At 39.3% G+C, this 15,191-nt stretch overlaps 1 protein-coding gene across 1 annotated transcript in view; it reads right to left on the bottom strand.

The window, feature by feature from the left end:
- The window catches only part of zmp:0000001267 (b(0,+)-type amino acid transporter 1), a 65,856-nt gene extending 52,691 nt beyond the window's left edge, over positions 1 to 13,165 (bottom strand). Inside the window, exon 1 of the mRNA XM_056255934.1 lies at positions 12,333 to 13,165. Coding sequence (XP_056111909.1) covers positions 12,333 to 13,046 — 714 coding nt within the window. The 5' untranslated portion in view covers positions 13,047 to 13,165. The remainder of the gene's footprint in view (positions 1 to 12,332) is intronic.
- Between the last annotated feature and the right edge of the window lie 2,026 nt (positions 13,166 to 15,191).

The following is a 15,191-nucleotide window of genomic DNA, read 5'->3' as shown; positions in this document are numbered from 1 at the left end:
GCATGTCGTACATACCACAAGAGCTCCTCCAGGCTTCACTGGAAAACTGCGGCCCATTGTCGCTAACAATCTGTTCTGGTATGCCGAATCTCGCAAATAACGCTTTGAGTCTCTGAATAACATGTTCAGATGTTGTGACATGTAGCAGAAGAATTTCCAAGAATTTCCAAGTTCCAATAGTAGTCAGATACCACCAGATATTGTTTTGAGTTCTGCGTACACAAGTCTGTGGCTATTCGTTGCCATGGCCTTTCCGGCAGTGGTGTTGACTGGAGAGGTTCCTTGCGCTGTGCACGTTTATTTTCTATGCAAAACTTACACGTCTCGATCTTTCGCCTAAGATCCTCAGAAATTCCAGGCCACCACACAGTCTCTTGTGCGCGTGCCCTGCATTTTGACAAACCTTGGTGTCCGTCATGAATTCTGCTAAGCATCTCGTGTCTCATCACTTTTGGAATTACTATGCGGTTCCCCAGCACAATCAGTCCCTCACTCACTGACAAAGAGTCTTTCCATTTGTAAAAACTCTGTACACTACTAGGAACGCTTTTAGCATATTTTGGCCACCCTTCCGTTACGAATCTCTTTACAGTTTGTAGCTGCTCATCCTTTTGCGTCTCAGTTTTTATTTCTGTCAACTTACGCTGTGACACAGGCAGACATCTGATGATTGCATTCACGTGACAACTCACATCTGCTGTCATGAAGTCTTCCGCAGTGTTCAATGGGCTACGCGACAGTGCATCTGCAACAACCAAGCTTTTGCCAGGTGCATACTCCGCTTTCGCATTAAACCGCATGAGTCTCATCAAAAGTCTCTGACATCTTACTGGCACCGTGTCCAAGTCTTTACTATTGATCAGTGGTATTAATGGCTTGTGATCAGTGATCAATTTAAATGTGTCCATGCCCACTAAGTATTTCTGGAACCTTTCACACGCCCATACGCCTGCAAGGCATTCCTTCTCAATCTGGGCGTATCTTGTTTCAGAATCCGTCAGTCTTCTAGAACAGTACGCGACCGGTTTCCAGCTGTCGTCATGTTTTTGCAGTAAAACGCCGCCGATACCATAACTGCTAGCATCCGCTGATACCACTGTTTCTTTTCCCAGATCATAGTGTGCCAGGACTGGAGCTTTTGTGAGCGAGCTTTTCAGTGTGTTGAGTGCGCTTTTCTGCGGTTGGTCCCATGTCCATGCACATCCATTTTTGAGCAGCTCATACAAAGGACCTCCCTTCGTTGCCGAGTTTGGGATGTATTTACCCATGTAATTTATGAGGCCTAACGCCCTCCTCAACTCATTTACATTGTTCGGCTCTTGCAGGTCACTTATTGCACGTACCCTTTCAGGGTCTGCTCTGACACCTTGTGCATCCACGGCATGACCCAGGAAACTCAACTCTGCTTTCCTGAATACACACTTTTCTTTATTCAATTTGAGCCCCACACTTTCCATCCTTTTCAGCACTTTTTCCAGGTGTTTGTCATGCTCAGCCCGATCCTTCCCGTACACAATCACATCATCCATGTACACCGCAACTCCTTCCATCTCCATTAGAAGTCTGTTCATTTTTCTTTGGAAGATTTCCGGGGCTATGCTGATTCCAAATAGGAGCCTCTTAAAGCAATAGCGTCCCACCGGAGTGATGAATGTTGTCAGCAAGCTGCTCTCATTACATAACGGAATCTGCCAAAATCCCGACGCTGCATCTAATGATGTAAAGACGCTTGCTCGTGTTAATTTAGCTAGAATTTCGTCTGTTGTGGGAAGCATGTATCTCTCTCTTTTTATGTTGTCATTCAGTTTATTTAACCCCACACAAATTCTGACGGTGCCATTGGGCTTCATGACCGATACCATGGGTGCACACCAATCTGTAGGCTGTGTGACTCTTTCCACAACGCCTTGTTCCTCCATTCTCTGCAGTTCTGCTGTAACTTAAGAAAGCAGCGGTAATGGTACATACGCAGTACTGCGTATGGCTCCGCACCTTCTTTCAGGTGTATTTTTACCGGCTCGGTTTTCATTATACCACTTCCTTCAAAAACTGTGGTTATCTGCTCTATTCTTTTAACTAGCCCCATCTCAGCAGCTGTCTGTCGGCTTAGAAGGTTACTGACAGTTCTTCCCTCAACCACATACACCGTAATGGCATACTTTCAACCTTTATGCTCCACTGCTGCAGTGAACTGTCCGATGCAATTTAGTGATCCGTCTGGGCTGTCTAGTGCTATGTTCGAATGAAGGAGCTGGGCTCTTGGGTGAAGCTTTTCATATGTCACAGTGTTCATTACGGTAACATCCACTCCCGTATCGATCTTAAAACTAACTGGAGTATCACCTATTTTAAGTAACACATTCCATTTAGCTTCTTCTGACTCATTTTTATTACTCACCTCGCCCAGGTAAAAGCTCGCTTCACTCTCTTCTTTCGCGACGGCGAAAATGAGCGAATGCTTGTCTCATGCTCTCACAACAGAAGACAACACATGAAGCATGAATGCCCGAACCCCGATACAGAACCAAAACTAAACTAGATGCAGCTAACAATATTTGCTTCCCAGAACTTTAGTTTTTGTTTCCCAGAACGTTACTTTTTGGTTCTCAGAATGATCTTTTTTAAGATTTGTTTTTGGTTAGCCAGGAAAGTTTTCTTAACGGAAATAGAACATTTGTTTTTGGTTTGTAGAACTTTATTCTAAGGCTATTTTAACATTCCAATAACATTCCGGTTCTCTGAGAAAGGGAACGAGATGCCATGTCATGGACGTTATGGAAACACCTTCAGCGTGAGCCGGCGAGCCCCTCTTTGTCGTTCTGCTGGAGTGAGAGTTCTAGACATAAATCTGATAGGTCTCTCATTACCATCCTCCATTCGATGTGAAAAAACAGCTCCTACCCCATACGGAGATGCAACACAGGCGTCCTCCCACACGTAAAGGTCATAGCAAACAGGATACTCCCGGAGAGCCAATGCGGCTTCCGCCCTGGTCGCTCTACCATCGACATGATTTTCTCAGTTCGCCAAATCCAAGAGAAATGTATTGAGCAAGGTCGGCCTCTGTATGCAGTCTTTGTCGATCTGACAAAGGCCTTTGACTATGTCAGTAGGTCCGGCCTCTTTACCATACTCCGTCAACTGTGCTGTCCACCCAAACACTTGAAAATCATACAAGAATTTCATGTTCACCTGAAGGCACCTTCAACTGTTGATGCTCTCGCTGCAGATGTTACTTATAGAGTTGATCACACAAATGTTGCGTCACCTGACGACTGGTGACTCAAGCACCAGCTTACGCTGCAGGTGTTCCCATAGCGTCAAAACCATGATGTAGCATCGATGTTCCCTCGAAAGGGAACCTCTTTACTCCGATATCATTACCCCGCTGTACATCAGTAATCATCCAGCTCACCCGCAACCCAGTATAATACAAGCGGCATGAAAGATGGATGTATGTACGCCTATAATCAGTATTATGTAAACCATGTCTTGTTTTTATTTATTGCTTAATTAATAAAAATAATCTGAGCACATTGACCATTATATGGAAGATTAAATAAGAATAAATTTGTCCATTATAATGTGTAAGAATAAGGCTACTAGATTTCACGAGGAACCCAGATATTATACTTCTTCATCACAAAAAAAACAATGACTTACACAATCTATGGTTTTTAAAATATGAAATTTATTCACAGACATTAAGTAGGATTTCAGTACATTTATTTCTACCACTGAATTGTTTAGCGGGACATGCTTCTTTTGGTCCATAAACAAAAACTTCTCGATTAACAAATATACCAATTGGCTTCATCACTCTGTCTCCTCTCCACCAGTAAGCTGGTGTGTGGTGGGCGTTCTGGCGCAATATGGCTGCCGTCGCATCATCCAGGTGGATGCTGCACACTGGTGGTGGTTGAGGAGATTCCCCCTTCTATGTAAAGTGCTTTGAGTGCCGAGAAAAGCGCTATATAAATGTAATGAATTATAACATCATGTTATCTTCATGGTAAAAAAGAGCTTAAATAAAGAGCTTAAATATCATAGAGACGATTCCTCCCGATCTCAATAATATGTAAATAGTACCACCGGAGTGATACTATCTCACTTATAGCGTGGGAGTGGCAGTGGGCCATCAAGAACCATCCTGTGTTATAAAGGATACATGAACATGATTACCAGGGATTTCAAACAATCTTATCTCCTGAACATTTGGGTGTTCCCATCTGAAATAATATCAAAGATGTGGGAATGGAAAGCTGTCACTTTCATTGTTATTCTCAATTTACATTTAAGACAAAGCCTAATTTACATGTCGAGCGGGAAGACGAATGTAAAATGTTTGAGCAGAAACTATTTGGGGTTCATTCTGACGTTGATGAACACTATGTGCTTCATAAACTTCATCATTGAGATCTTCAACTTCCTCATCATTTTGTCTTACACATGTAAATTAAACGTGGGACAATTCCCTTCATCATCACAGTATCTAATGCCTGGAGCAAGGGATTCATCAATATGATGTGTTACCAAAAAAAGAAGAAGATATTTTCATCTCAAAAGTAAATATGCATATTCTGTAAGTATTTGAATACATTTTGAATTAGTATTTTGTAAATTAATCAAATCAATCTTATTAACGTCTCCCCCAATCTCATTTGCTTAAGAGGTTTTGGCAGATAACAGCCTAACAGATGTCTGTGTGGCAAGCAGGGCGGGGCAGAGAGCCATGGGAATGGAGCGAGATTGTTAAAGGCACACTATGCAAGATTTGTACCTTAATATAACAGCTTCAAAGTCATTTTGGTGGTAAACAAACTCATAGTAGGGCGAATCATCCTGGTAGTAAAGCTTGGGGGGACGCCGCTGGAAAAACCAGCAATGCAAGTTTGAGAGGAGCGCCCCTGACAAATCTCGTGAGAATCAAGACATGATTTACGGCAACGACGTCACACACGTCAACAACAACATATGAAGCACGAAGACACTTGGAAAAAGCAAAGAAAACGCGGTCGGAAGAGACTAGGAAAAGGAAAAGAGAATCTGACCGCGTGAGGAACCGGACAAGAGTCCCACTTGGTCGGGCTTTTCACTTGTTGGCACGAGCTAAAAAGCACCACTGGATGCAACAGCGATGCTGACCTGGCGATATTGTTGATGGACTAGTAAGTAAATCTTTCTAAGTTTGTGTGCATTTTATTTTGTGATTTCACCGGAATGAATCGAGTCTCCGCAACGGCGATAGATTGAAGAGCGCGTCCGAGTGAAGACTGCGCGCGCGCCGCCACAAGAGACACTATGTATCCATGACACTGATAGCAGCGGACACGAGTGCTCAGGTTGAGTTCAAAAACACATCTCTTATTTAAAGGCACACTATGCAAGATTTGTACATTAATATAACAGCTTCGAAGGGGTATCAGGCCGTGAGTGCAGAGACGCTCTGCGTGAGTGGTATTTACGACAGTAACGTTAAATACAAGTACTCCACAGCGACTCTAGGGGCTCTGTACCATGATGATAATTGAACAAACTCCGGGTTACATGATTAGTTTTGAGTTGACAAAACCAAACCAATCCAACCAGGCTTTGTTGGTATCATGATGCTGATCATCAACTTTCTCTGTCAACTCAGGCTTTGATCCTGAGTTTAGGAGTTTAAGTGTGACATCAGTAGCGAACAGCCAATCACTTGCTGAGAACAAGTGAAACCGAGATTCATTTCTCGCGAGAGAAGCAGCGCGATTCACTTTTCTCTTCTGCAGAATATTACGAGATTGAAAAATATTAAGAATTTAAACAAATTTACACAGCAAGAAGAAAATAGCTGTCTATGAAAGAGGACAACTAAAAGAAAAAAGTCTTGCTATATCAGTGGAAGTTAAAGTTGTGAAGTTAATTTATACAGTTGATAAAGGTATAGAGAGAACTGAACATTTAAGCTCACATGTAATCATTTTATAGCTTTATATATTGATTATAAAGCGTATTTATATTACCTTCATATGTTTATTCATTTAAACTGTGCGTAATAATAATTGATAAACTAAAATTGTACATGTGTGATCAATTAAGGGTCTAATAATAACATAAATAATATCTATATCATACAAAATTATTATTTTAATTAAGCATTAGCTACTAAAAGCCGGTAGGAAAGCATTGTTAAAGTACTGGAGTCACATGAATTACTTCAATGTCTTTCCTACCGTTATGGGCCTTGAATGTGTAAGTTGCATTGGACTCTATGGAGGGAAAGAAAGCTCTCGTATTTCATTAAAAATATCTTAACTTGTGTTCCAAAGATGAACGAAGGTCTTATGCATGTGGAACGATGCGAGGGTGAGTAATTAATGACATAATTGACATTTTTGGGTGAACTAACCCTTTAACCTACCCTTAAACCTGCACATACCATGAAACTTGTTCTTAACCTTATATTGTATCACACCTTGATTGAAGCAAAAGTATTTTGCAATACAACATGATCACAATAAATGCATTGAACTATTTTTTCTTTCCTTTTTTCTTAATTTTTTTGGCATAAGTAGTAGTTGTGTCATGATGACATAGTAGTTTATGACACCTAATATGAAGTGGGACCAATGACTGAAATAAACGTGCATTGCTGTGAGGCAAATTATATCACAATAAAAGTGAGTACAAGAGGTGCATGGCTTATTATGCTTTCTTCCACTATATTATGTGTATAATGTACATCTTGTAATACTGTCCGAACACAACCACCTAACCACACCCCAATTTTTTTTAATTATGTCTAAACATAAGATTTATGTATTTGAATTGCATATAAAATTTCCATCCATTTCGATTACATAGTTTTAACATAAACAAATTAATAATCTGAATGTGATTCATATTTTTCAGTCATATATAAATGAAACATATAAGATATATGTAATTGTATTAATAAACTGAATGTGATTTATTTTTATCAGTCATACGTAAATGAAACGGGTAAGATTTATGTAATTTCTGTTTAAATGAAAACAATAGTTTCATTTTAAGTCACCATGATGGTGGTCAGTGTTTGCTTTAGTTGGGCTCTTGACCCCTGACTATTTGATTTTAGATTTTCTCTGGCTGTTGTAATTGTATGTTTATAAAGCACATTTGTTGTGGCAAAAAAAAAAAAATAAGCCAAGAGAAAATGTGATCAGGTGATGTTGACTGTTTATTTAAGATGACATAATCATCATGTTGTGGCCTGAATCACTGATCTTATTCAGTGTCCAATGCTTTGATTGTATAGGTAATGTGTTATTGATTTTGTTTTATTCATAATAGTGCCTATGTGATTTGACAGCATGAGATCCAACAGTGTTAATCAAATAATATAAGAATTTCAAAAAAAAATTGTGCATTAAATGTTTTCATCTATTCTACATTATTACTTAGACATCAATAATTAGCGAATGACTCTCGGAAATGGTGACAATCAATGAAATGCTTCATGCTACAGTGCATGTTGGGTACCACCAATCAAAATTCACCCATGGCTCCCAGCATGCATTGCAGAATTAATAAATTATGCAGCTGGATTTTTAGTAGCTTGTTTTATGCTCAGAGTTGATCTGTTTACCTGGATATTTTGTTTGATTGTCACCATTGTTGAGATTCTTATGCTGTTTCTTGATGTCTGTGTGTGTCTAGTAATGCCCAGTGTTGGGGAAGTTACTTTTAAAAAGTAGTGTAACTCGTTACTCATTACTTCTTTAAAAAAGTAATCCGTTACTTTACTTAGTTACCCCATATAGAAAGTAACTTTTTACGTTACTCGTTACTTTTACGTTACTTTTATGTTGCTTGACTTTGGGCAGAACCCAATATCTGTTCCTAAATGTGTAGGCCTACATAAAATTCTACTATGCATAATGCCATATATAATGCCATAAATGCATAATGCATTTATCAAAAATTTTAATATTTATGAAGAAATGCCGGTTAATGGATAGGCATATGCATGGGCGGCGCTAGGGAGGGGCTAGAAAGAAAGCCCCCAAGAAAGACCAAAGCACCCCGTTAGCACCCCCAAAAATCATTTCTGGAAGTAATTATATTCAGGCTGTATTCTATGGAAGTCCTGAACCGCATGGTGAAGAAGAAAAAAGAAAACTTATCTTGTTATTTAGACATAATACGGGGACATTCTAATCTGCATTAAGCCAAATTAAGCGTTCTTATAATGGTTTTCTATGGGAGGAAAATGCTTAACGTGTAAGTAAACACGTTGCGTTCATATTCTGGGCTCATCTGATTTTTTGTACATAGTAGGCTATAGCCTACTTTATTATGATTTTAGTATCATAATGATTAATAAATGCATATGTTCTACTATGCACGTAAACAAATGCCTTTCAACTTATGTGTGCAAAATTCAGAATTAAATGAATGTGCAGCAATATACAAATAGAGAGTCTGTAGACCTACTATAGCCTACGTGTTGTACCCATTAAATAAGCGCATTTAGTTTCATATTTGTTAAAATATTATAATGTTATTTTTTTTCCATCTATGCTGATTATGAAAAGTGAACAGCGCGAGTAAGATGGATGCGCAATATATCGGGAGACATTGAGTCAATCAGACATGATTTTGACCACTTCATTAAGTTTTGTTTTGAAGAAAGCCTTTCTTTAAAGCGAATTTCGTTTTGTATAAATTGTATCTTAATTTTAATCAATTTTTTTATCAACCAAATGCCTGGATTTAATAAATAAGCAACTATTAGAAGACAATATAATCATGGAAGCGCCGGCGTGGTCACTTGCATTGCACGTGAACTGGAGCATCTCATCATAAATTAACCGAAACTCAAGGTATATAATTTAAGCTTGAAATGTCTTTAAACGAAACAATTCAAAACGAAAAGAAATAGGCTACTCTCTGATTATGTAATCCATTATGTGCATTTCTCTCTGGGGCGTTCACTACGGAGATGGCGATCGCGGTCAAATCTATCAAATGACGGAGATCGCTGTCAAATCCCAGGGACAGATAATCTGTCCCTGGGGAAAGTAACGTTGCGCCGAATTGAAAAAGGAACTACGTTTCGTTACCAAATTTTCAGTAGTAGCGCGTTACACTACTTTTTACCCGAAAAAGTAGTTACGTTACTTTGTAACGCGTTACACACAACACTGGTAATGCCATAGATGAAAAGTTTTTGTGCACTAAATATTTATAATAACCAGCATATTATTTGATAAACACAATACTGCTAGATCTCATGCTGTAGAATCAAAATGGCTACTATTATGAATAAAACAAAATTATTAACACATAACCTACACTCACCGGCCACTTTATTAGGTACCCCATGCTAGTAACGGGTTGGACCCCCTTTTGCCTTCAGAACTGCCTCAATTCTTCGTGGCATAGATTCAACAAGGTGCTGGAAGCATTCCTCAGGGAGTTTGGTCCATATTGACATGATGGCATCACACAGTTGCCGCAGATTTGTCGGCTACACATCCATGATGCGAATCTCCCGTTCCACCACGTCCCAAAGATGCTCTATTGGGTTGAGATCTGGTGACTGTGGAGGCCATTTTAGTACAGTGAACTCATTGTCATGTTCAAGAAACCAATTTGAAATGATTAGAGCTTTGTGACATGGTGGAAGTAGCCATCAGAGGATGGGTACATGGTGGCCATAAAGGGATGGACATGGTCAGAAACAATGCTCAGGTAGGCCGTGGCATTTAAACGATGCCCAATTGGCACTAAGGGGCCTAAAGTGTGCCAGGAAAACATCCCCCACACCATTACACCACCACCAGCAGCCTGCACAGTGGTAACAAGGCATGATGGTTCCATGTTCTCATTCTGTTTACGCCAAATTCTGACTCTAACATCTGAATGTCTCAACAGAAATCGAGACTCATCAGACCAGGCAACATTTTTCCAGTCTTCAACTGTTCAATTTTGGTGAGCTCTTGCAAATTGTAGCCTCTTTTTCCTATTTGTAGTGGAGATGAGTGGTACCCGGTGGAGTCTTCTGCTGTTGTAGCCCATCCGCCTCAAGGTTGTGCGTGTTGTGGCTTCACAAATGCTTTGCTGCATACCTCGGTTGTAACGAGTGGTTATTTCAGTCACTGTTGCCCTTCTATCAGCTCGAACCAGTCTGGCCATTCTCCTCTGACCTCTGGCATCAACAAGGCATTTCCGCCCACAGAACTGCCGCTCACTGGATGTTTTTTCTTTTTCGGACCATTCTCTGTAAACCCTAGAGATGGTTGTGCGTGAAAATCCCAGTAGATTAGCAGTTTCTGAAATACTCAGACCAGCCCTTCTGGCACCAACAATCATGCCACGTTCAAAGTCACTCAAATCAACTTTCTTCCCCATACTGATGCTCGGTTTGAACTGCAGGAGATTGTCTTGACCATGTCTACATGCCTAAATGCACTGAGTTGCCGCCATGTGATTGGCTGCTTAGAAATTAAGTGTTAACAAGCAGTTGGACAGGTGTACCTAATAAAGTGGCCGGTGAGTGTATATAATCAAAGCATTAGACACTGAATGGGATCAGGGATTCAGGCCACAACATGATGATCATGTCATCATCAATAAACAGCCAACATCACCTGACCACATTTTCTCTTGGCTTTTTTTTTTTTTTTGCCACAACAAATATGCTTTATAAACACACAATTACAGCAGCCAGAAAAAAATCTAATATTAAAGAGACAAGGGTCAAGAGCCCAACTAATGCAAACACTGACCACCATCATGGTGACTTAAAATAAAACTATTGTTTTCATTAAAATGGAAATTACATAAATAAAGTAATTCTGGTTAGTAATAAGTGAAGCTGGTAATGCTGTTTGTGGAGTTGTTTAATCCTCCTCTGCTGAGATCTCGAGAGATGTAATGTCTTCTTTCATCTTCAGTTGATTTTATCTAAGGCTGTGGCTGCAAGCCAGTTGTAGTTCTTGTGCTTCTCTTTTCTTCAGTGATTGAATCACATTCAGCTTATTAATACAATTACACATATCTTATCGGTTTCATTTATATTTGACTGAAAAATATGAATCACATTCAGATTATTCATTTGTTTATGTTAAAACTATGAAATTGAAATGGATGGAAATTTTATATGCAATTCAAATACACATCTTATGTTTAGACATAATATTTTTTTGAGTGCATCCATGATTTTAACTTTGTGCATATAGTGCAGTGACAATAAAGGGATTTGGTTTGGATTTAATTTGTCCAATATTTTGAAGATAGCAATGTATCAGCTCATAAAGTTGGTTGAGAAAATCTTGTTTGAGAGTGTACAAAGCTCTAATCTAGGAAAGAGGAACCTTGCTACATTGAAAGAGCTATACAGTATGAGAAGGTTTTTATGGGTTTAACTTTTTTGTTCACATTATTCCCATACATCTTTTTTTGCATATAAATGCACCCTGCTCCTGATATATAAAGGCCTGTTCACACCAACACGAATTTGGTCTAATTTTCGCATGCAATTTGTCTATTCAGAGTCGGACAAATGTGAAAAAAAGTTAGCCCGCTCTGCTCCTCTTTATCCACAGCAGTGTAAACGCATCATTAGAACCCGTCTCCATAAAAAAAAAAAAAAGAAAGTTGCATTGATGTGCCAATGTTCCTGCAAGTCGCTAGTCATAAAAATCTTTTACAAATATTACCACATAAATGCACTTACAGATCCATTGTAAATTATTTCATGGAATTCTAGTTTCACAGCAGGATACTTATACGCTGATTTCACGCAGCCGCCATTTTGAAATTGCTCCGGTGGGAAGAAAACCAGAAGTGTCGCTTTTAATCATAGGAGAGTCGCGAATGCGATGGCGTATTGTTGTGTTTAATGTAGAAATTAGTTATTCTAAAAATGAACATACATTTCTTTCATACTTTAGACTATATACAGTGAAATTCATTTATAAATAAAACATTTTTTTTATATATAATTCAGAACGGAAAAAAAAGAAGCAGGAACGAACTATATACATACCCTATATTGAATATTAACATCCAATAGTGTAAATCGCGGCAGCAGCTTCAGGTTGGTATAGTCCAAGCATTGTTGTCTATCTGTACTTCCGGGGTTCTTCCCACCGGAGCCTCGCTTTCGATTTCAAAATGGCGGCAGCGTGAAATCAGCGTATTATCCCTTAATTTGTAAAATGCACTGTATATTTATTTTGAACATTTTAAATATGATCTATTTATATTAATATAGATGTCTTTTCTTTGTGGCACTTTGTGTGCAAAACTATCAAAGTCAGCTTACTTACTGTTGTCAGTGTGGCAAACATTGAGGACATAATTACCTCAGGATGATTGATCTCTTCAGTAACATGGTTTAAAGTGTTCCAGCCATCATAGGACCACAAACACTGGTAAAATGCTATTCCCATGGGTCTGATGCTCAGCTTTGTCCCATCGAAAGAATTTTGGAGGCTGTTGGCGGTGTCCCCTTGAATAAGTAGCACAACTCCCCCAATCACAATTATTATAAGTGCCAGCAACTTCATAGCCATGAATACCACTGTGACTCTGATGGAGGAGCGCACATTCAAGCAGTTCAAAACTGTCAATACCATAATCCCTAGGGCTGCCAAACATTTCACTGCTCCATTTGGTGGTAGGCAATCATCATAGAAAGGTGCAAGGGTATTTTGGGCAAAGGTGAGTGCCACTGCAATCATGCTAGTTGGTCTCATCACAATGTTATTGGTGAAAGCACATATAAAGGCCATGATATTGCCTGAAGTGCGCAAGATGTAAATATACTCTCCTCCAGACTCACGAATAACAGTTCCTAATTCAGCGTAGCTCAAAGAAGCTAGCATGGCCAACAATCCACTAGCAGCCCATATTAACAGACTAGCACCTGGACTCCCAATATAAAGCAGCACATACTGAGGAGACATGAAGATTCCAGAACCAACCATGACCCCTGCAATGAGAGACACTCCACCCAGCAGCCCTACTTCAGTCTTCAGTTTCAGCTCGTCAGGTGACCTGTCCTTTTCAGTTGCCATTTTGGAGAAATGCAGGCTGTGACTTAGATCTCGTTGAGTTGATTTCAAATGGACAGTATGAACAGGACAAAGTAACAAACTTAAAAGATGTTATCATTACTGGTTTGCGGTCAGTATGAGACTGCATTTGGACTTTGAGCAGTACTGGAGCTCATAGTAATAAGGATTAGAAGATGCTGGTCTCTGGCTATTCATTTATCTTTTCCTGACTAATATTTTAAGTTCTTGAGGTTAATGTATGACAAAGAATACAAGTTCACATATAGTATACCTGCTTTAATAGAATCTTTGCAGTAGTGTTGGCCCTATTTTCTAACATCCATACAGGCCCATGTGTTCAAGAATTAGAAGGAGTAAATCAAGAAATAATAATAATAAATAGCCATAAGTGGCAAACCTGTAAGTCAAGTCAAGTCGCATTTATTTATATAGCGTTTTTTACTACACAGATTGTTTCAAAGCAGCTTTACAGAGATAACAGGAAAATAATGCAACAAAGTTTGTTTCCAGAAGAAAATAGCGTCACAGTCCAGCTTATGTAAGTTCAGTGATGTTTAATTTTTGTTGTAAAAAAGTTATTAATTTAGTTAATTTATACAGTATATATAGCCGCTCTGGAGAAAACCTTGATGTCATCGTCCAGCTTAGTTCTCATATAATGGTGTCAATGCAGGCAGATCAATAATATTGTTGAATATTAAATATCCCCAAATAAGCAAGCCAAAAGCCAAAGGCGACAGTGGCAAGGAACCAAAACTCCAAGTGACAGAATGGAGAAAAAACCTTGGGAGAAACCAGGCTCAGTCGGGGGCCAGTTCTCCTCTGGCCAACGAACGAACAGTGTATGATTATGCTTCAGCCAGCATTACAGGTCAGAAGTCAAAATGGATCAAAACATTCAGAATATTTATCTAGTTCCATCTGGTTGAAGGTCGGAGTCTCGCCGGTATGGAGATGGGTTTGTTGAGGATCAGTGCCGATGGCTGTCTTGTCGATGAGGCCTTCACAGGAGAGTCTAGTTGACACAACCTCTGCTGAGACTTCAGGGATGCGTTGTGGTCGTGTCTAGGCGCATGTCCACCATCTGATCTGGATACGGCCCAGATCCAGCTGACTACATCATGTGTTGGGGTCATGTCTAGGCGCATGTCCACCAACTGATCTGGATACGTTTCGGATCCAGCTGACTACATCATGCGTTGGGGTCGTGTCTAGGCGCATGTCCACCATCTGATCTGGATTCAACCCGGATCCAGCTGACTACAGGAAACTTCGGAATGAACAGAAAGACTAACATTAGTGTAACAGGTCAAAGAATGACAAATATTTTTGTAACCTTTTATCTTTTATTTTCTATTGGTTGTTTATTTCACCAAAATACTGTATCGTTCAGTTATGTCATGGTAGCTTATAGGTATTGGGAGAGTTATTTGTTGTGTATGTGCGCCCTCTATTGGATGAATTCATATACTGTCACATACTGAATTTTCGCGTTCTTTTCTCAGTCTGCATTCTACGTGATTGAGAGAGGTATGTGTTCGCGTCAGCGCAATGTAAAATTGAGATATATCTGTTAAAACTTTAGTTTCAATGCACATGGTAACTAGTATGTGTAATTTATAATGAGTGCAGTTACATTTAATCGAGATGTGTCGAGAACTTTGCTGTTTTGAGAGTTTGAGAAATTGCTAGCATAGCTAACCTCGTGTTCTGTGGTTGTATGTTAGCGATCGTCATTCTATCCTCTTGTGTCACAGCCCACGTTTCATTTGCCCTTTTTCTTATGTTAGGCTGATTCTGCTCGATGATAGAATCCTGAATTTTGCTCTCTTTGAAATTTAACAGGTATGTACTCCCAATACCAGGTTATGAATATAATGTGTTCATTTAAAAAGTTTTCTTGTATTGATTAATGTTCAATGGCACTGAAAAGCCCGATGTAAGGCATGTACATGTTGCTTCGCGCATATTACTGAATGTATGTATTAACTATTGAAAGTATGGTTTGTTTCATGTTGCATAATGTTAATGTAAGAGCTAAAAGCCCAGAGTGGAGAACAGAGATAACACGCAATATGACACATACACATTATATATCAGAGCATAATGTGATGTTTATTTTCTTTTGTATTTTCTTTTCTGATT

Source organism: Rhinichthys klamathensis, unplaced genomic scaffold, assembly GCF_029890125.1.
Source record: "Rhinichthys klamathensis goyatoka isolate OS25496 unplaced genomic scaffold, OSU_Roscu_1.1 h1tg000123l_1, whole genome shotgun sequence".
Taxonomy (NCBI): Eukaryota; Metazoa; Chordata; class Actinopteri; order Cypriniformes; family Leuciscidae; genus Rhinichthys; species Rhinichthys klamathensis.
Note: the sequence above shows the minus strand (reverse complement) of the source record. Positions and strands in the feature narration are given on the sequence as shown.